Here is a 22,943-nt window from a genome sequence, read left to right as displayed (position 1 = left end):
GCGTGGAAGTACACAGCCTGTCGCTAGAGGGCATGCATGCATGTCATGTGACTATAGAGAGCTAACAGTAACATGCATCAATCATCCAACGCCGCCAGTCGCATGGTTATGCTGACGTTCTTCTTTGACCAAGATGGCCCCCTTCTGATTCACTTCCTGCAGCATGGAACAACAGTGAATGCCCAGCATTACTCACAATCCTTGACCACCCTTTGCCAAGCGATCAAATCAAAACGACCAGACAATCTCACTCCTGTGGTCATTTTGCTCCATGACAATGCAAAGCCTCATAGGGCCACCACAGTCACGGCACTCCTGCAGAAATTCAAATGGGAGATTCTCCATACAGTCCAGACCTCTCTCCCTATGATTACGCCATTTTTGGTCCCCTTAAAAAGGCTCTGAGGGGCAAACAATTCACCTTGAATGACTATGTCCAGCTGTACGAGCAGAACTGGTTAACATCGCAGCCCTGGAAATTTTAAGTGAGAGCCATTCACTACCTTGTGTCACAGTGGGACAAGTGTCTCAACAGACAGGGTCAATACTTGTAACATAAAGGTACTGGTTTCTGTAATTATGCCTCCGACTCATTTCTTTTTGAACGCCCCTAATAGATAACTGCATCAACTGTGAAAAGTATGAGGTTATTATTAATATTGTCCACAAGATCATTAATATATAACAAACAGCAAGTGACCCAACACATTTACCTGGGGTACATCCGAAGTTACTTCTAGATCTGTTGATGACCCTTCATCCAAGATAATATGCTGTGCCCTCCCTATCAAGAAATCATCAGTTATGTCTGATACCCAATATGATCGTACCCTCTGGACCATTTATATTGTTTTTTCATGTTTTTGTGCCAATTATATTTAACATGCATATTTATAATGACCTCAGTGTTTTTTCTTCTGGAACATTTTTGAAATTAAGTTCAAAACAGACAGTTGGTTATATCCAGAAAACAAAAATGTAATGTAACCCACTGATCCATTTGAAGATAAGGGTGAAACATGCTGTGGAAGAAAATAAAAGTGAGTGCCATGCATTATTGTTTTAACTTGTCTTTTGCATCACAAACAGTTGAAAATTCTGAACCAATTCCCATACGGATGACATACGGAAATTGCATTCTTTTATTAACACATAAGATGTAACTTGGCCTATTTATCATTTCAAAATTTACTTAATACAGCACAGTTTTAGCATGGTTTGAGGTGTCATGACATGGACTGTGCGGTCCATCCCGCCGGAGGTTTGAGTACTCCCTCAGGCGTGGGTGTGTGTGTTGTTCTTAGCATAAGTTAGTTTAAGTAGTGTGTAAGTTTAGGGACCGATGACCTAACAGTTTGGTCCCTTAGGAATTCACATACATTTGAACATTTGAGCACAGTTTTATATAAATATTGATACTAGAAAATATGCTTACCCATTTCTTCCTCTGGCTGAGCAAAGTAGTTTATTAAATCTTCAAGGCACATAACCATTTCATTTAAATTCACAGACATAAAAAATAATGAATGTCGTCTATTTGTCTGCAGTGTTTCTAGTCCCCTGAAACACATTACATAATTACCTCTTTTATACTATCTTCAAGCATTCTTTTATAATTCATTACGTTGCAATTAAATGAATGTTTTAGCTTACCAAATTAGTACAAAAATTCCTATTACACACCTGAACATATGCAGAGGAGTAATAACTATTAATTAATATAATTATACAAAAATTAATTTTTAGATGATTCAGTACTCACGTTATAAATTTCGTGAAAAGGGAACTACATTTTCTTATAACACGAGCCGTTCTCGATTCCTCCTCTTGACTGCGGCTAAAGTCTAAGCCATCATCCATTTTCCCTTCTTCATGAAGGACAGCTTGCTTTTCTTCAACTTTCCCCACACCTTTCTTTTTTGTTTCATAAGCCTAATGGGTACAGAAAATTTGGTCATGTTTTAGTAACTGTGTCAAAAGGGACAGTGGGCTATTTTATTTTATGATCTGGGCACTAGTGGTAGCTGCACATCAGAACATTTTGTATCACTCACTACGGGGCAGTCAGAAGTATTATCTTTACATGAACAACATACGAAAATAACAAGTACCATCTCCAACATTTATTAACAAACAATCTTCCATCAAAGATGCTACAAACAATATTACTGTTTCTTACATGAGACTTCAATGTAATTTTCTTGAGCATCTTAGAGGTTAATGTATCTAGTTTCAGTAGAAACTTCTTGTGATGGCTGTAAGATTTCTTAGTTTGCGGAGTGGAAGGTCTGCATGAGACTTATGACATAATAAGGCTAATGCATCTGGTGATGCCATGCTGAATTATGTTGTTACTTTTGGGGTTTGACATGCAGAAAAATGCTTGTCATGAGAAAAGAATTTTAAAGAGAATACAGTGGTTATCACATTGCACGACAGTTAAGAAAAGGCACTGTTTTAGGTTTCAAAATATTGTCTGGGACTTGCTTAAGTATTTTGCAGAGCTAAAATGCTAATGATAGTCACCATGCACTTCATTTAAATTCCAATACACTAGACTCTCGCTAATCTGGCCCTCAGTAGTGTGGCCTCTCAGAATCCAGCACACATCCAAAAACACGTGCACAATGAATTATCATGCACAACAATGATTAGTTAAACAATGCTTTATATACTGTATTTGAAATTGTAGCTTTATTTACAGCTCAGAATCATGTCTTCTAAAGGGAAACACCTTATGCTAGAACTCAATCAGAAACTCGAAATTTTAGATAAGTTAAATCGAGGTTCTTTGCAGAAAGCCATTGCTGCTGAGTTCAGTGTTGGACAAGCAATTATTTATGACATCAAAAAGAAAGAATATGTTATTCGACAGTACTCAAGACAAATGGATAGTGAATTGGTAAAATGGAAGGTTATGCGAAAGAGTGAGAATGAAGAACTGGATGTAGCTGTTTATAGATGGTTCATACAACTACACAGTAAAGGAATTCCAGTCAGTGGCCCAACTACAAAGGAAAAAGCAGCTGCAGTTAACAAACAACTTGGCTGTAGTAATGTGTTTGCAGCGAGTGAAGGTTGGCTATCAAACTGGAAAAAACAACATGGCATTCGGCAGCTGATAGTCACCGGGTAAAGTCATTCAAATAACAATAAGGGTGCTGATGAGTTTGTAAGCAAGATATGGAAGATAACAGAGGAAGAAGATTTCACAGCTGATGCCTTGTATAATGCTGTTGAAACGGGACTCTTTTACAAGATGCTTCCTTCAGAAACATTAGCTGCCAAGAACGAGAAGGAAGCTGCTGGTTACAAGCAACAGAAACAGCATGTAACATTAATGGCGTGTTGTAATGAAAATAGGAGTCATAAACTACCGCTTATGGTGACTGGAAGATCCAAACATCCACAGTGTTTTAAACACACTGACATAAATACTCTACCATTGCAGTATTGCGCTCAAAAGAAAGCATGTACGGACAGACAAATATTCTCTCAGTGGTACCATGAAACGTTTGTACCAGCAATGAGGGAAGAGCTAAAAAAGGAAAAGCTTCCAATGAAAGCTATCCTTATAATTGACAATGCTCCCAGTCATCCTTCAGATGTTTCTCTAAAGTTTGATGGTATACAAGCACTCTTTCTCCCACCCAACATGACAGCCCCAATTGAGCCCATGGACCAGGGAATTTTGGAATCAATTATACATCATTATGGACATTCACTTCTTGTCTCCTTGCTGAACAAAAGTGAAAATGACTCTATCGAGACATGCTGAAAGCAATTAACATACGTGATGTTGTTTTCCAAGCAGCCGAGGCATGGGACAAAGTGGAGAGCACTACCACAATGAAGAGCAGAAGAAAACTGTGGCCATCCATTGATGCCGAGTTGGATCCAGTAGTGAGAGACAGCGATGAGTGTCAATTCGCAATTATCAACTACTTTGTACACTGACATGTTCCACGACCTTCCAGGAGGAGAAGAAATTAAAAATTGATGATGAAAATGTTACTAAGTGGCTGAATGAGGAAAACTGTGATACAGACCAAACTTTAACAGATGAAGAAATAATCAAAAGTGTGCAAGAAAGTAATGATGAAAGTCATGAAGAAGAAGACACAGGAGGAGAGAGCATGAACATTTCTCACACTGCTGGTGATGAAGCTGCCAAGGTCTTCCTGGAGTACATTATGCAACAACCAGATACATGCAGTACCAATGTAATGCTTGTAAAGTGACTGCATCATAAAGCAAGCCACCATCGCGTATCATCATTTGACAGTTAAAAATGAGGGACATGTTTTACAGTGAGTGATACGACTGTATAATTATGAACAGTATATTTTACACTCAAGGACTAAGTTTTATTTGAATATTAATGTATTTTTTGGATTTAATAAAATATATCCTCTGTTTTAAAATTGTATCCTTTGGTTTAATAAAGTACAGTACACTACTGTATATCCCCTACGTTTTCAAAATAAATAAAAAAACAAAATAAATTAATAAAATAAATTTCAGACACTCAATAATCTGGCACTTCTGCTAACCCGGTACCCATATGTCTCAGGAATGACTGGATTAGCGAGAGTCTAGTGTGTTCACAATTACTAAGCCACAATAATATTGGAAATATGTGAGCACATTTTATCAATGCAGACATATATTTATGTTCGATTTATTTTAAAAATCACAGGACAATGGAAAATCCAGAATGGAATAATGACAATCTTGTGAAAAGGATAGTTGATACTCACCATATAACAGAAATGAGTCACAGATAGGCACAACAAAAGGACTGTCAAACAAAGCTTTCAGTCAAACATGCCCTCATCAGAATAGACAGCGCGCACACGCGCACACACACACACACACACACACACACACACACACACACACACGCACGAACACGCAAATGCAAACGCAACTCAAACATACATCTACATCTACCCATCTACATTTACATCTACACGGTTACTCTGTTAGTCACAATAAAGTGCCTGTCAGAGGGTTCAATGAACCACCTTCAAGCTGTCACTCTACGGTTCCTCTCTTGAATGGAGCACGGGAAAAACGAACACTTAAATTTTTCTGTGCGAGCCCTGATCTCTTATCTTATAGTGATGATAATTTCTCCTTATGTATGTGGGTGCCAACAGAATGTTTTCACAAACAGAGGAGAAACTGGTGATTGAAATTTCATGAGAAGATCCCATCACAATGAAAAAGTCTTTGTTTTAATGATTGTCACTCCAATTCATGTATCATGTCTGTGGCACTATCTCCCCTATTTCATGATAATACAAAACAAGCTGTCCTTCTTTGAACTTTTTCGATGTCATCTGTCAGTCCTACCTGATGCGGATCCCACACCGCAGAGCAGTACTGCAGAATAGGGCAGACAAGCATGGTATGAGCAGCCTCTTTAGTAGACCCGTTGCACCTTTTAAGTGTTCTGCTAATGAATCACAGTCTTTGGTTTGCTCTACCCACACCACTATCTGTGTGATCATTCCAATCTAGGTTATTTGTAATTGTAATACCTAAGTATTTTGTTGAACTTATAGTCTTCAGGTTTGGGTGGCTTATGGCATAATCAAAATTTAGCGGATTTCTTTTAGTACTCACGTACTTCACACTTTTCTTTATTCAGGGTCAATTGTCACTTTTTGCACCATACAGATATCTTATCTAAATCATTTTGCAATTTGTTTTGATCATCTGATGACTTTACAAGACAATAAATGACAGTATCATCTGCAAACAATCTAAGAGGGCTACTTAGATGGTCTCCTATGTCATTAATATAGATCAGGAACAATAGAGAGTCTATAACACTTCCTCGGGGAACGCTGGATATTACTTCTGTTTTTCTCGATGACTTTCCATCTATTACTACAAACTGTGACCTTTCTGACAGGAAATCATGAATCTAGTCATAGAACTGAGGCAATATTCCATAGGCACGCAGTTTGGCTAGAAGACACTTGTGAGGAACAGCGTAGAAAGCCTTCTGGAAATCTAAAAATAGGGAATCAATTTGACATCCCCTGTCAACAGCACTCATTACTTCATGAGTATAAAGAGCTAGTTGTGTTTGACGAGAATGATATTGTCTGAATCTGTGCTGACTATGCGTCAATAAATCGTTTTCTTCGAGGTAATTCATAATGCTCAAACACAGTATATGTTCCAAAACCCTACTGCCAATTGACGTTAGTGATATGGGCCTGTAATTCAGCGGATTACTCCTATTTCCCTTTTTGGGTATTGGTGCGACTTGAGCAATTTTCCAGTCTTTAGGTGCAGAAGTTTCTGTGAGCGAACAGTTGTATATAATTGCTAAATATGGTGCTATTGTATCAGCATACTCTCAAAGGAACCTGACTGGTATACAATTACTTCACCTTCTTTGGTGAACGAGTTTTGGAAAACCGTGTTTAATAACGCTGCTTTAGTGGCACTGTCATCAGTGACTTCACCATTGTTGTTGCGTAGTGAAGGTATTGACTGCGTCTTGCCACTTGTGTGCTTTATGTATGACCAGAATGTCTTTGGGTTTTCTGCCAGATTCTGAGACAGAGTTTTGATGTGGAAATTATTAAAAGCTTCTCACATTGAAGTACAAGCTATATTTCAAAGTTCTGCAAAACTTTGCCAACCTTGGGGATTTTGTGTTCTTTTAAATTTGGCATGCTTTCTTCATTGCTTCTGCAACAGAGATCTGAGCCATTTTGTGTACTGTGGGGGGTCAGGACCATCACTTATTAATTTATGTGGTATATATCTCTCAACTGTTGTTGATACTGTCTCTTTGAAATCATTCCACATCTTTTCTAGGCTTATGTGATCAGATCAGAAGGAGGGGAGACTGTCTCTTAAAAAGGCGTTCAGCGCATTTTTATCAGCTTTTTTAAATAGATGTACTTTGTGTTTCTTTTTGATGGCTGTAGGTGTTATGGTATTCAGCCTAGAAGCAACTGCCTTGTGGTCGCTAATCCCTGTATTCATCATAATATTCCCTATTTGTCCATGATTATTTGTTGCTAACAGGTCGTGTATGCTTTCACAATCATTTACACTTTGAGTGGGCTCATGAACTAATTGTTCAAAATAATTTTCTGAGAAAGCATTCACTACAATTTCTGATGACACTTTATGCCTGCTGCCAGCTTTAAACATATAATCTTTCCAGCATATCAAGGGTAGATTGAAGTCACCACTGGCTATAATTGTATGAGTGGGGTACCTGTTTGAAATGAGACTCAAGTTTCCTTTGAACTGTTCAGCAACTATATCTTCTGAGTTGGGGGGTTGGTAAAATGATCCAATGAATAGTTTAGTCCGACTGTCAAGTATAACCTCTACCCATACTATTTCACAGGAACTATCTACTCCAGTTTCGCTAAAAGGTGAACTACTTTGAGCTTCAGTGCTTTCTATTAGGGCTTGGAGCGCTGGTTCTTTCCCAACACAGCTACGACAATTTACAACTACAATATTGACTGTTTCTACAACTACCTTAGTGTGTTTTACCTGCCCCCTTTTAGACGGATGCCTTTTCTGTGCATTCCTGAGACCCTCTAAGCCAGAAGACCAACCAGTCCCTTCCACACAACCCCCGCTACCTGAGTAGCTGCTTCCTGTGTGTAGTGAACTCCTGACCTATTACACGGAACCTGGAAACCCACCACCCGATGGCTAAAGTCAAGGAATCTGCACATGAGTGTGTGAGTTGCATTTGTATGTGTGTGTATCTGTTGTCTACTCTGATGAAGGCCTATCTGACCAAAGGCTTTGTTTGATATCTTTTTGTTGTGCCTATCCTGCAACTCAGCATCTCTGTTATATGGTAAGCAGCAACTATTCTTGCACAATATTATCATTTAAAATTATGGAAATGTACGTGTAACAACCAAGAAACTAACCACAGCATTATGATATATTTTCGATAGAGAGAGAAAGATGAAACAAGTGCATTCCATTGCTCTGCAAATACACGCAATACACAAAATTTACTGCCAGTTTTCACAATTCTTTTAAAGTTTTATAGAATCTACATTACATGAGTAATTATTTGTACCTTATATGATAACCAAAGTGAGGTTTCTGAATGTTGAACTATGACTGTGCTGTCACCATATTTTATTATGGGTGAGCCAATCACTTCAAGATCTTTGTCTTCAAGTACCACTTTCTGATCATCTTTTTCTTGGCGCAGGCAGAATGTTGATGATGCAATTGTTGCTTCATCCCTATGAAAAAAAGATAGAGGTAGTGAAAAATGATTGAATATTCCTATTTTGAAGGAGAAAATACTAATTATTATTTCGTGTATGGCTGTATTTCACTAATATGTAAACATGCACGTAACTGAAAATACGTTTTTAGTAAAGCATTTATAGTAATTCTTCAATTACAATTTACAAAGGAACAACTGTTCAGTCATCAAAATTTAGGATCCCTTAAAATAATAAAGGCAAGCATCAGGATGACTGCCACCCAATTTCTTTTGCCATACTTGTCTTATCGAGATCTGTACTCTATTTCAAATGGCTCCACAGATAACAAAATATTAAAACCAAAACTTCATTTCTTTTAATAGGTCATGTGTGATTATCAGTTCCTGCGTCAGCTGTAGTATATGAGCTTGTGCTCCATCCCTGCTAAGTAATTGTCAACAATACTTTCGACCATACTCTTCCTTTTTTTAACTTGTGACATATGATTGTTAATTCTCAAATCAATTCAGCTCAATGTGCCACCTTCCTGAACACTGACCTCCACCTCTCTGAATGTTCAATCCATACCTCCGTCTACTAGCCATTAACAGCACCTGTATTTTGATAGCTGCCATTCACTCCACACCAAAGAATCTCCACTGTACAGTCTGGCAACCTGTGAATGGCACATACGTGGTGATGTGAATTCCCATACCCAGCATGTTGAAGGTTTCACTAAGGTCTCCAAAGACTGTTGCCATCCCCCAGGCCTGGTCCACATACATATTTCTTACACAAACCCTTACATGCCCCTAATCCTTCCACCCCCCCCCCCCCCACCCCCCACCCCCCAAGAATCAGCTGTGAAGATGCACGCATACCATCACACTCTGTTACGCTGGACTGGAACAGCTGAACCATATCCATCATCAGCATTTTGACTATTTTTCATTGCGACCAGAAGTGAGAAACGTCCTACCCACAATCCTCCTCCACCCCCCCCCCCCCCCCCTCCAAATGGTATCCCACTGTCCATACAATCTACACATCGTGATCCATCCTTACACTACACCCACTTCCAACTCCTTGCCACATGGGTAATGTTGCTGTGGAAGAGCCAGATGCAAGACCTGTCCTATACACCCAACCAGACGCCCTACTTCAGTCCCATCCCAGTCTCACTTATACCATCACATGCACGGATACCCATGAAAGCAGCTCTGCTGCAATTTCTGTATAACATTTTATGTGGGCATGACCACTCAGCTGTCCACTAACATGAATGGCCACCAACAAACTGTGGCCACAAGCAGGGTTGACTACCCAATGATGGAACACACTGCTGAGCACAACACACTCGTTTTCAGCAGCTGCTTCACAACACTTGTCATCTGGATCCTCCCACTTTACACCAGCTTCTCTGTACTATGTAGATGGGAGTTGTCCTTACAACACATTCTTGTTTCCTATAATCCTCCAACCCTCAATCTCTGCTAGCCCCCTGGATGACACCCACCTCCACCCAATCCAGGAACATTAACTTTACTCATCCAGCATGTAGATCCTCTTTCCCACAGTCTCCCCTTCCTCTGTTCTTTCTTCCCCTCCTCCTCGTCATCACCACTGTTCACTACACAAACATGCTACATTCTTATCCAATGCACCTGCTGAATTCCCATTCAACATTCCTATCTCTTGCACATGCTGCCTCCCTCCCAGCCATCATCACCTTTCCTCAATCCTCCCTCACACTCACCACCTGCTGCAGTCGTGGCACAGTATCTTTCCTGGCACGATGTAGCTGCACTGGTGTGTGTGTGTGTGTGTGTGTGTGTGTGTGTGTGTGTGTGTGTGTGTGTGTGTGTGTGTGCACTGATGATGTAACACCTCTATCATTCAGAGAGTTGTTATCTTTACTCTAAATTAGTTACATAATACCAGAACTTTTCAATGCCATATTGAAAGTAATTGTTTTTTAGATACAATGTTGGAAAAAATTACATTTTGTGTGAGTTTGTGACTGTCTTTCTTAAAAGAACATTGAACATGACAGCGTAGTGGTGCAAAATCGCAATATTAGAAAATGAAACAATGAAAGTCAAGGTTGGAATATTAACAATATTATGAAAATTATATATTTGTGATTCACTGTAAAGATGACACATTGAATTGCTGATGGCACAACATCTATAACTGTAACAGAATGTAACAGTCTTTTCGCTGTGCCTGTCTGCAACTCAATGTTATCTTTATAGTGAGAATTAGGACATGTGCAAACACAGAAATTGAAATATTTCCTACCTTGTGACAAGACAGAGCTCATTATTTTCATTAACACCGAGGTAACGGCCAGTTGTCAAGTGCCTTATTCTCATTGGATGGGACCAGTTAATGAAGCCACCAGCCCATTTTGTTCTTGCAAGTTCCAATCTCCACAGGGACCTGGCTTGACTCATGACACTACCACCTTCATATATAACAATGCTACAGAAAAATGAATGAATATTTTAGTAATTATCATCTGACTTATAAGACATTAATGACATTTACAGAACATTAACAGAAAAATGAAATCAAGGGTCATGGATTACATTAAGAATACATAACAATTGAACATGAGATATAACAAACATAACTTCATGAGCTTTTAGCACAGACAGTTTCTTCCACCAAATAACACCATCAGAAGTGGGAAAAAATCTTTCTTGAGCCCAAGATGAGAGTTAGCTTTTTCTTAAACCAATAAAAACCAAATAATAGTAGAAATAAATTTACAAATGTACTGGTAGTGGCGACAGACTAAAATGCACAAAGTACAGTTGCCACAGTCAATGCTTTGGTGGTGGTCAAGTTGGGACAATGATTTCAGCACAAAGGAATTTATGGTACAACCATTATACATGTAAGAAATTCCTGGAATGTCTAAACTGAGAATTTCTGTGGGAGTTGACAATATTCTTCCAGTCCAGGACTGTGTTGTTGTCTGCCATTAATGTGGTATTTGACCAGGTGAAATGTGATGAATGATCTACACAATCTGACAGTTCCACTTGACTGAATCTCTTACTATGGCTCTATTTCTATAGTTCAAGAAGATTCATAAAATCTTCTAAAAAACCTCATCCTATTTGAAGCCACAAAGTTGCTTACTCCACCTAAACCATACACTGTGTGCACTACCATTTTCCAAAATACACTGTCCTAACCGTTCTGTCAGCTTCACATATGAATTATTGAGCATAGGACATATGCAGTCATTTTCCCAACAGAGATCCACCAATTTCTTCCGTGAATCCCATGGTACATTGACCTCAATCTCACAAAATATGTCAAATAAACAACAAACAGGATTACTTGCATTGAAACTGTTGCCATCTTTGTTGTTAAAAACATTTTCTTTTTTATGGCCTTGGCATTAGTAGGAAAAACAACCATTTGGATACATATCATAACAAAAATATGCTGACTTCAGCCCCCCCCCCCATCAAATTCAGTCATAAGATTTTCTGTGGCATACAAGTCATCTCCACTTCTCCATGATAAAAAAGTCATCTCAAAAATAAGACAGGAGTCTTCTATGTTTCACCAAACAACGCCCTTGGAGTGGATAGACTCAACCAAGCCCCCTGCCGGGGATGTTACTTTTTCAAAGTCATGTCACAAAGTGAGAATCACTCTGCTGATAAATTCTGCTTACATCAGTCAGAACAGCTTAAAATTAAAACATCTGAATTATTTTCATGTTAACCAGTGCTTCTATTCAATCCATTTCTTGTTAAATGAGTCATATACATGGAACTGTCCCCATTGCAAAATTTGTCTGTACAACCTCTTACAACTATGTACTCCTGTCCTAGCACTTGTACAATTCCTCACACCTGTGAGATAATCCATTTCAAGTATTGAACATCATGCAAACAGTGTTACACTTTCTGAATTGACACAGTCTCTTAAACTGTCTGTGAGAACAGGTGAACAGACTTAACTTGTAATACAAACTACTCTGCACTAAAGGAAACTTTAAAATAAGACAGATCTGACTTAGGTTTCTCATTCATCTACAGAAAATTGGGATTCCTCCTCCTAATAGCACCTCACCGTAACCCCTCCCATGGGAACTTTCTCTATGTTTACTGGTTAGATTCTATCCACAGTGGCCTCAACCTGCACTAAAACACCTCACTACTAACATATATCTACTACCTCACCACACTTGCCATTATGTTATACAAAGGGACAGGAAAAAATCATTTTATTTTATGGCCAAATTCGATGTTATCTTTTGATGAATTTGGTGTTACTTTTTGCCAATTTGGTACTATTTTTAGCCAAATTCAGTGCTATTTTGCTGACAAATTCCTTTTTATTGCCAATTTCACTGGTATTTTCTGCCATTTTTGATGTTTTTTTTCCCTTTTCCATGTTACTTTTTTCCAACTTCAGAATTATTTTTTGGTAAATTCATTTTTTTCCAAATTCACTATTTCTTTGCCAATTTCTCTATTTTTTGCAGATTTTGATGGTTTTTTTTCCTTTTCTGTGTTTTTTTTTAATTTGGTATTATTTTTTCTGATTTCAGTATTTTTTTGCCAATATTGATGTTATTTCCTGGCAAACTCATTGCTATTTGTTTGCCAAATTCTATGTTTTAGTCAAATTGGGTACTATTCTTGAAGGCACATTACAATTTGTTATGTGGGAAATGAGCCATCATTTTAAGATTATAAATGAACCTCAGCCTTGAGGAAGAAAGAAGGCAAAATGCAATTTCAACATTCAATAACTATCAGTTACAAATATTGGTAAACTGTCATACACAGATTTATAACATCTTTTATGTGGAAAATTACAAATTTCAAGATATTACATAAAAATTACCAACTTTGTATTATTTCCAAAAACCATCTATTTCATGTTATTTTTCACACTGTTGTATTTGCAAAACATTCCTGTCCCTAGTTGCACATATAATTAATTAAAATTCATATATTTTCCCTTTTGTCCCTATTTCATTTTCTTGTGGCATATCTTTGAGTTCATATTGACCATCTCTATCTTCATTCCTCTTCTTTATTGATGTTCACTTTTACTACCTCTGTGTTTATAATTTCATACCATTTTTAAATTATTTCTGTCTCAACAAGTTCCATCCTCGATTTAATTTCTGAACAGTCTCATACTGAAACTTCCACGCATATTAAAACAGTGTGCACGACCAGAACTCAAACACAGAGCCCAACCTTTTGCGATCAGTGCTGCTATCCACGCACGACTTCAGAAACATTGCCACAGCTTCTTCCAGCAGTTCTAGTTGGCAAGGTATATGGCAGGGCCTCTGAGAAGTTTGGAAAGTAAGAGAGGGTGAGTCATGCCTGGATAGGACAGTCAGTAACACAACTGCATGGCTCCAGGTTCAAGTCACTTTCTGCTGCATAGTTTTGATACGCCAAAAAGTTTCCAAAAAGCGTACAGTCCTGTGCAGAAGTCTCATTTCCTCCATCACTTTCTCTCATATGCACAATGAAAGAACCTCTCAGTTTTAAAACTAATGTCTATATCTGCTTCTGTTTGTGACTAAGTCTGTAGCCAGCATGATTTACGTTCTTTTAAAATTATGTAGTTACAAATCCATTTTAGAGAACATATTCTTACAGATGTAGAATACAATTACTTCACGTGGCATAATGAACAAAACTGACTCAGCTGTAAATTAAACAATTTTACAACTACAGTGTGCTAAATGTATACATAGAATATTGTTAGGAAATAAAGATGAGTAACATACGAAAAGGTGTGATATTTTGTGGATAAATTTAATTCATGCAGTGCAAGCAGAGAGAGTAAACTGAATGTAGGTGATGATATGTTACTGTAGAAGTTGCAAAATAATTGAACTGAAATAAGCTATCACACTGCACTTCTAAATATAGGTAAAACTTGAAAAGCCATTACTTCTGTCCAGGCTGTTCACTCCATGTTGATGGAATGGTGAGACACTCATCACCACCATGGAAGAACCTGAGAACATCGCCTCCAAACACATAACCTGTGTGAGAAGAAAATTTGGTAAAATGTAATAAGCCCAGTATGATAGTACATGTACAGTGGAATAATGTATGTAGTACATAAATAATCACACAAGGGTGCCAGTGTGGCACAAGCGGCACTGACGGAATGACTCTGTGTGTGTTTGTGTGTGTGTGTGTGTGTGTGTGAGTTGTTTATAGTTTTTTATATAAAATTTCACTTGTTTCGAATATTTATAACAAATCTTCAAAAAATAACAAATGGTGTAAAAGCAACTTAAGATAGTTATAGACATACCCACGTATTTCATCCTGCTTATTCCTGTTCCATATGGCTGGACAGACCAGTGAGTCACATGGAAAGAGGCATTCACCACAGACAAATCGTTTTCTTTGGTTGTATGCTAAAAAAGGAACAAAAGAACTCAATAAAACATGTTACAAAACAAACGCCATCACAAATTAATAATGTCTCACTGTGCAGATGACCTGTTCATTAAAACCGTCATTTTCAAGAATATTTAAATTTAAAAAATTGAGAAAAAGATAATTAACTGTATATGGCATATGAAGGGAGCTCCAGAGCTCCTATTTAAGAAGAGCTGCAATATGAATAACTGGATTAGGGATCAAGAACCATAAAGAGAGGAGGGGATACAATTAAACCATGAGTTATACAAGTGATATTTCCCATGTGAAGTCAGAGGAAAGACAATGTAGTGATAAATACAGCAATCCCCAACTTGGCATTAGCATTTGATTAAATATTAGCAACGGTAATGATTGTTGCTGTTGTTATGTTGGGATATTTACTTCCAGTTTACAACCAAATTTTGAGGAGACATTTCCAAAAGCAACTGTAGCTAAGGGAAATAAATAAATAACTGCAGATATTACATTGTCCAGTCACGTCTATGTGACCATCTGACAAAGTAAGAATAACCACATGTTGCAGCACAAACTGTTGCGAGATGTGCAGGAACAGAGACAATGAGGTTCTGGAAGGTACTGACAGGGATGTAGAGCCATCCCAACTCCAGCACTGTGGCCATCTACGGTAGGTTTCTCAGCTGAAGATCCACGGTATGTACAGCCCAATCGAAATTGTCCCTCAAATTCTCAGTTGGTTTTAAATCAAAAGAGTTTGGTGGCCTGAAGAGTACAGTAAACTAATCCTGGTGCTCTTCAAATCATGCACGTACACTGTGAGCTCTGTGAATCGTCGCACTGTCCTACTAGTACAAACCATTGAGCCAAGGAGAAACAAACTGCATGTAGGGGTGGACATAGCCCCAGGGCAGCTGTCTATATACTTGTGTTGATCAACTGTGCCTTTCAGAATGACAAGGTCAGCTAGGGAATGCCACAAAAACATTCCCCAGACCATAACACACCCTGCTAATTGTTGCAGGGTGTTCGCTTTCAGATGTTTCATGCTGTACACACTGACAGCCTTTTGTCTAATAGAGCATAAAACACGATTCATCTGAAAAGGTCACCTGCCATCACTCAGTCGACATCCATGAGAAATCAGTTGCTCAACAGTTGCATGTCTATTCAACCGTGTACATCTTCAGAGGTCATTCACCCATCATCTGTGGCCCTAGGTGCCAGTTTTGGATAGCTCCTTTTTGCCATTCATGGTATCCTTTAATCATGGCGGCACATGAACAGTTTACAGACTAAGTCATTCTTGAAAAGCTCTCACTCTTGGCTCAAAATCCAATGACCATGTCCTTCCAGATGTCACACAAATCATTCTGTTTCCACATTAGAACAACGACTGCACAGTTTTCCACATCCTCCAGACATACTATATATACCCTCCACTGCTAGTACAGCCAAATTGTGTCTGTGTATGGTTGTTGCATGTTGAGGACATAAAGAATAAGATCTAAAATCTGCGGGTGTATTCATTGTAAGGAAATATTTAAAAAGTTGGTATTCTTATAGCGGCAAGTGCACGTCCGATTCAAGAAAATTTTTCTACACAAGCTATATATCATGTGGTGCCCCCTGGCTCTCTTCATTTTTCCACACAAACAGGATCCAATCCCTTCTTAAGGCCTTCGATTCTTCCCAGAACCTCTCCCCTGAATCAATTTCCCTCCTCACCCCTATGACATGACACACATCCATCTTCTACATGCTCCCAAAAATCCACAAACCCAACAATCCTCGATGCCCCATTGAAGCTGTTTATTGTGCCTCCACTGAAAGAATTTTGGCTCTCCTTGACCAACATCTCCAACCAACTGACCGAAATCTAATGCTTGGTCTGGTTCAGGTTCATTGATGATATGTTCATGATCTGGACTCAGTGCCAATACACCGTTATTCTCATTCCTCACAAGCTCAACACCTTCTCTCCATCCACTTCACCTGGTCCTGCTTAACCCAGCATGCCCTATTCCTGGGCATTGACCTCCTCTTTTCTGATAGCTCCACTCACACTGCTGCCCACATTAAATCTACGAACAAACAACAGTTCCTACATATCGACAGCAGTGACAAGAACTCCTTCCCCAGTACGCTGGAGGTCTCAATACCACAAACACATTTCCCCACACATCCTCAACCCTCCCACCACCCCAAAGGCCGAGCTACAAACGAGTGTCCCCTTCATCACCTAATGCCACTGTGGACCGGAGCAATCGCAGCACATCCACATCCTTTTTCTGGGCTATGATTACCCATCATCATGCAGTGAAATGGGAGACATTCTATCCATGATCTTTCCACCCCTCCTAAAGTGCTGTTTTGACACTCACCCAACCTCCACAACATCATAGGCAATCTCTGTGCCACTGCCTACCTCTAACATGGATCATAACCCTGTGGGTGACCCCGGTGCAAGACCTGCCCAATCCAGCCACCCAGCACTTCCAATTCCAGTCCTTTCAGAGGCTTATCCTACCAAACCACAGGTCACGCCACCTGTGAAAGCAACCAAATCGTATACCAGCTGTGCTGCAATCACTGCACAGCTTTTTATATTTCTACGACTACCAACTGTCCACCAGGATGAATGGCCACTGCCAAAATGTAGCCACGAGCAAAGTGGACCACCCTAAGGCACAACATGCAGCTGAACATAACATGCTCAGTTTCAATGGCTGCTTCACGAGCTGGGATGTCTGGATCCTCATCTCCACCGCCACCTCCATGCACACCTCCTCACAACACGTCCTCCACTCCTGAAATTATCCTGGTGTCAACCCATTGCAACCTATTGTCCCCACACCCTCCATCCAACTGTTTATACCACCTCTACCCTATCACCTCCTCCTAACTCCAACCCCTCTCTCTCATTATGTGCTGCTCTCCGCCAATGTACCCACTAGCCTTTTCCCCTTCCCTGCTCCTCTCCTTCTCCGTGCTTCATTTCATTTTTCCCTCCTCTCCCACAGTCTCCCGATGCCGAACCTGTTAGCCTTATCCTGCCACCTAGTCCTGCAGACAGTGCTCTTCACTCTCTCCACCGTACTCTGCTATCCCTCTTCCCGTCCCACCCCTCTCCAGATTGTTGCTTTTGTTCAATGCAACAGCTGTATCCTGGCTGGAGTGGCCAGAGGTGGTGATCCTGTCTGTGTGGGGTGTGCCTGCTTATGTGTGTGTGTGTGTGTGTGTGTGTGTGTGTGTGTGTGTGTGTGTGTGTGCGGTTTCTTTTCTGAAGAAGGCCTTGGCCGAAACTTAATGTTTAACAGTATTTTTTTTTGTGCCTGTTTGCAACCCAATGTGTCATGTTGATGATGAGTAGCAATCTATCTCTTTCATAACATTGTCGAATACAAAAATGGAATACGTACATATAAGTCACTATGAACATCTTAGTGTATGCATTATCATTGCTAAGACAGATACAAAGCCAACACTCACCACAGTAGTATATGGACTACACTCTTTTAAACTCTGAAGGCAGCAGGGATAAAATCCAGGGAACAGAAGGTCATCTACAAGTTTTTCAGAAACCAGACTGTAGTTACAAGTGTTGGAGGACATGAAAAGGAAGCACTGGTTGAGAAGTGAGTTAGTCAGGGCTGTAGCCTATTCCCAATGTTCTTCAATCTCTACCGTGAGCAAGTAGTATCAGAAAGTAATGAGAAATCTGGAAAGGGGATTAAATTTTGTGGGGAAGTAATAAAAACTTTGAGATCTGCCAATGACACTGTAATTTTATCTGGTACAGCAAAGGACTTGGAAGAGAAGTTGAACAGAATGGATATTGTCTTGACATGCGATAACAATATGAACATCAATGAGAGTAAAACAAGGGTGGGATCACCAATATGGTAAAACTGTATGGGGTGGAGACCTAGGCATAAATACAGTAAACAAATAAAGGGTTTCCCATGAAGAAAGGTCAATATTCAGGGATATGAGAGAAATTACCATTCAAAACACAAAGTCTAATAAACAAGGACTCTAAAATGCACAGCTTAAGAGATTTAGCAGTTCTTCATTTTTGCTATAGTGAAACACATCTCTTCTCTGAGCAAGTGCTCATAGCTCTTATGGTGCTATATTAATCTTTGAGGCCATGTTTACTAGAATTTTTTGCTTCAAATGATCGCTCCTATCGTATACCTGAAAACTGATCTTTCCTTCTGGGACACCGTGTAGATTGAAAGAGTTACTCAAAGGTGAAGAGGACTGCACAGGAGAGACTAGTGTGGACAGCTGCATCAAATCAGTCTTGTGACTGAAGACCACAACAACAACAAACTATGATAGCGGCTTCGGAACTTAAGTACATACAGCGTTAAATTTCATGAGTGAAGTAGTGCACTTACCAGGTACCTCTCAGTAGCAACGGAGACAAGGATAAGGTCATCACCAACCCTCACCTTTTCACCTTCAGATCTTTGCTTGGAAGCAGGGTGTACTGTCCACCAACAGGCTTCCCCTGAGACAAAAAGTACCTTTATCTAAATAATTCTAATTTAAATTAACAACACTAAATCAAAAACAAGATAGCCAGTGTGCCTCAGTACATAAGAATATTTCTGAATTTTGTATAAGTGAATGTATAATTTACCTTGTGAATGCTCCTGTAAACCAACATCAAATGCCAGTTTGTCATTTGAGGAGCTGGTAGACAGGCATGCCAGGTACTGTAAAGAGACAGACAGACTGTTTTAATGCAGGTACTACCACAAGATGTGGTGAATGAAGCCTATAGCATTTATTATTCATTTTGTCAAGTGTTCCATTAACTTTTGCATGGTGTGGTGTTCTTAAAAATTTCACCATTTTTCATTTAATGATCACACAAATTCATACTATAATGTCAAGTTATTTCTTCCATGTCACGGTATAGTAATCTTCACACATTTAAAATGAACATGTCATTAGCTAAAGCATGATCTAAATCAAAGTGTCAAACAACTAAGTCATATATTTTGAGCATGGGCCTACAAAGTACATAACAACATGCACACATGAAAGGAAAAGAACCAAGGCTATTACATACAGCAAAAATATTAACTTAATGTACCTACAATGTAAGATTACATGTCTGCTACAGTAATTTTGTTTAAATTTATAATGTCAGGCAATTAATATACATGTTACAGCTGTCATAAATCATTACAATTCAATTACATGGGCCTGCATGGGCCAGGAAGTGAATCTGATTCTTGCAAAGGTAGTAACATGGTTCACAAATCTTTCTCTCAACACCAAAGTGACATAATTAAGTCGGTGTAAATTACATTTATGCTAGAAATGTCTGTTGACATGTTTTGAAGGCACAGTAGTGATACTTTGATATCACTGTTGTAAAATTACTGTCAGATTTTCTCATTCAAAAGTTTTTTTTCTTTACTTTCTTTATCCTGTGATCTGATAACCATACTACAGATGTTTGAACCGTACCACGTATTACTGACCACCTATTCACTGAACATTTTCTTCTCATTAAATTTTATTTAAACTGACAGAAGTATGGGAAAATTTTTACAGACCATTATAATTTTGCAAGTATCTTACTACCTATGTCGTGAGAACGTAAAATTTGATTCCATTTCTTTTACGTTTGTAGCTGGATATACTTTGTCTCCGCTCACAGAAAGCTAAGTAAAATCATTAACATGTTTGTCGGTGTTTTATGTGTAAGGGAAAAATAGCGAAAAGCATATCCCTACGTAAGCAATTACAACTTAAAACATTATGCAGCTGTACCTGAGTAACCGAAATTCTTCTGTGCAATCGTCATATTTACAAGTAATTCTAATCGCATGATGCTTCTCTGATTCTATACTATAGTGTAATTGATCTTAAAAATCATAATTAACAGCTTGGATACTATATTTCTAAGTTTTATAATTAGGTTTCGAATTCGTTTTCGTCAGTTTTATTGTTAAGCGTCAACGACATTGTTAACCAGTAAAACGAAATTTGAGTTAGAATACAATATAATCTATGGCGCGATAAAATAAAATATTTTAGAATATCGTTAAGTATTATACGTCTCTCATGTTTTGAAATGAAAATGTTTCGGACGCTAAATAATTTACACCAAGCTTTCATAACAAATTCGGTAATAGTGTATAAGCCTGTGATGCTTGAAAATACTGTACTTTATAGGTAAATGTGCGTAAATAATTACTGCTCAGTGCAGTTCGTAAAATGGAAAGGCTCCATTTATTGCTCGACATGTCCTTCACATGGTGAGCAGGGAAGTGCTCTTACAATTAGAACATAACTAAAGAATTTGCTTTTTTTTTTTCATTTGTTGCTGAGCTTACCATATCACTATTCTGATGTCGCAGCAGTATGGCATTGCCGTAAAGTAGGGTTCTGTGGCCAGAGCCTGTGCCTTTCCCCTGTGAACAATCATTTTACATTTAAGAATAACAAGTATATTTTTGTCGTAAGGACTAATCGTAATTAATTCAGTCATATGCAAAACAGTAAAACTATATTCAGTGCAAGGGAAAAATTCTTCATAAAAAAATCATTACGTCTGCCTCGTTCTGGTTACTAGAATCTAGTGCATTATTTCGAATACTTATGAAGATTTGCAAACTGCAGCAGCGTGTAGTGTTCTGTGTTTATTTTCTTGTATTAACTGGTATAGATCTCGGGGGGGAGCGGTTCGGACACACTAGCCTCCCTCCGATGGCGTCATCGAGCTCGAGCTTGGTTAATCCAATGAATTCGTATTCGGAAGAAGCAGGGGTGTAACTAAGACTTAAATTTTCGTAAATCGCTCAATCTTTGAGACTTTGTATTGCATTGTATTGTATTTTTGTCGAAGGATGTCGTGTCACAGTCTTCATTTTTTTTTAACACCCAATATTTCGTCGATGTGAGCTACACGTGACGTTAGCTTTCAGGTCAGAAAATTGTCAATAACTGTTCACTGAAACAGATGTAACTCCCAAAACAAAAACCTGTCCTTGAAAATGGAGCTGTAGTTGCGTGATGTGCTTTATATACTTTATTACTAGATCTGCGTCGTTTACCAGTCATGACTAGAAGGCCTGCGTCAAGACTGCATACTTAACATATAACATATGAAGAAAATAGTTCACAGTAAGGACATAAACAACGAAGTGCTGTTGCAACTCTTGTGCAATTTTCCTTTTTTAATGTTCTTGGCGGCAGACATTGCACTTCTCGAGGCAGTGTGTCGCACATTTTTTGAGCACCCATTGGAAAACATCTTGTGTTCCAGACTTTCGACAGCTTGGTATTTTAATACTTCTCTCGTTGTGGGTGTTATAATTATGTATTTCTTGCCTCATGCTGAAAGCCCCTTGGTTTTATTTTGCGCTGATGAGACGCGAAAACACATACTGACTGAAAATGGTCATCATCCCTGATTGGGTGAATATAAGTTTGCAGTGCTCCAGCCCTTTGGTTGAAATGATGATCCTGCCAGTTTTTTTGTAGTATTAACACGTCATTGCAACCTGAAGTGTATCCCCATAACAGCAGGCCATAATTAATGTGGATGTGAGATAGTGCATAATACACTGTTCTAAGGTATTGGTCAGTTAATACATACTTTAGTTATGAAATTCTTTAAAAAATCGGATTCCCATGTATAAAACAGTTTCAAATGAATTAATGTGTTAAAGATTTGACCTTCATCATGTACTGGTAAGCGAGGAAAAACTTAGAAAGGTTAGAAATTGTGATTAAAGCTTGTCGGAAGTCTATAACTGTTCTTTATGGAACACTGTATGAACCTAGTCTGGATAATTTGCGCTCCATTTTCAGTAGAATTAAGATTTTCACGCATCTCAGTGTTTTTGACGTCGATCTGAGCCGAGGCTCAGGAGAGATACGGGCCTCACAACGAACTTGTGACGTCACACTGGTTGCCTTGTCTACCGTACACCGCGAACGCTCCGTTCCGTGCAGGGCCCACGGTAAATCAGTATGGCAATGAAATGGTACCCACTAAAGGTCTAACTATGTCGTGTGCTGTCGACAGCTTGCGTGCATTTTTATACGCAGTTAAGAATTTAAACTCGTTTGAGATAGTTATGTGTTCCTTGCCGGAAACGGTGCAGGCACTCATAAGACCTAAAGTGTCGCGTGCTGTGATGTATGCACCATGGCCTGTCTTTCTCGTGGGCCTCGGTTCAGGACGAGGTCTTCCTTTGGAATTCTGAGGACATTTATTTATTCCGATAAATCATCTTCTCTCTGTCTCTTCCCCGTTCTCTCAAGATCACTA

The 22,943-nt window shown here is 38.9% G+C and overlaps 1 protein-coding gene across 1 annotated transcript in view; it reads right to left on the bottom strand.

Annotated features, from left to right (window-relative positions):
• The window catches only part of LOC124776932 (ryanodine receptor), a 694,095-nt gene that overhangs the window by 473,161 nt on the left and 197,991 nt on the right, over positions 1–22,943 (bottom strand). The window contains exons 5-13 of the mRNA XM_047252151.1: positions 21,001–21,078; positions 19,290–19,365; positions 19,045–19,157; positions 14,550–14,655; positions 14,178–14,271; positions 10,527–10,709; positions 8,087–8,258; positions 1,763–1,932; positions 1,436–1,560 (exon numbers count right to left, since the gene is read on the bottom strand). Of these exons, the coding sequence (XP_047108107.1) occupies positions 1,436–1,560; positions 1,763–1,932; positions 8,087–8,258; positions 10,527–10,709; positions 14,178–14,271; positions 14,550–14,655; positions 19,045–19,157; positions 19,290–19,365; positions 21,001–21,078 (1,117 nt within the window). The remainder of the gene's footprint in view (positions 1–1,435; positions 1,561–1,762; positions 1,933–8,086; positions 8,259–10,526; positions 10,710–14,177; positions 14,272–14,549; positions 14,656–19,044; positions 19,158–19,289; positions 19,366–21,000; positions 21,079–22,943) is intronic.

The sequence above is a fragment of the Schistocerca piceifrons genome, chromosome 2 (genome assembly GCF_021461385.2).
Source record: "Schistocerca piceifrons isolate TAMUIC-IGC-003096 chromosome 2, iqSchPice1.1, whole genome shotgun sequence".
NCBI lineage: Eukaryota > Metazoa > Arthropoda > Insecta > Orthoptera > Acrididae > Schistocerca > Schistocerca piceifrons.
The sequence above is the reverse complement of the archived record's forward strand: the minus strand, read 5'-3'. Positions and strand labels throughout refer to the sequence as shown.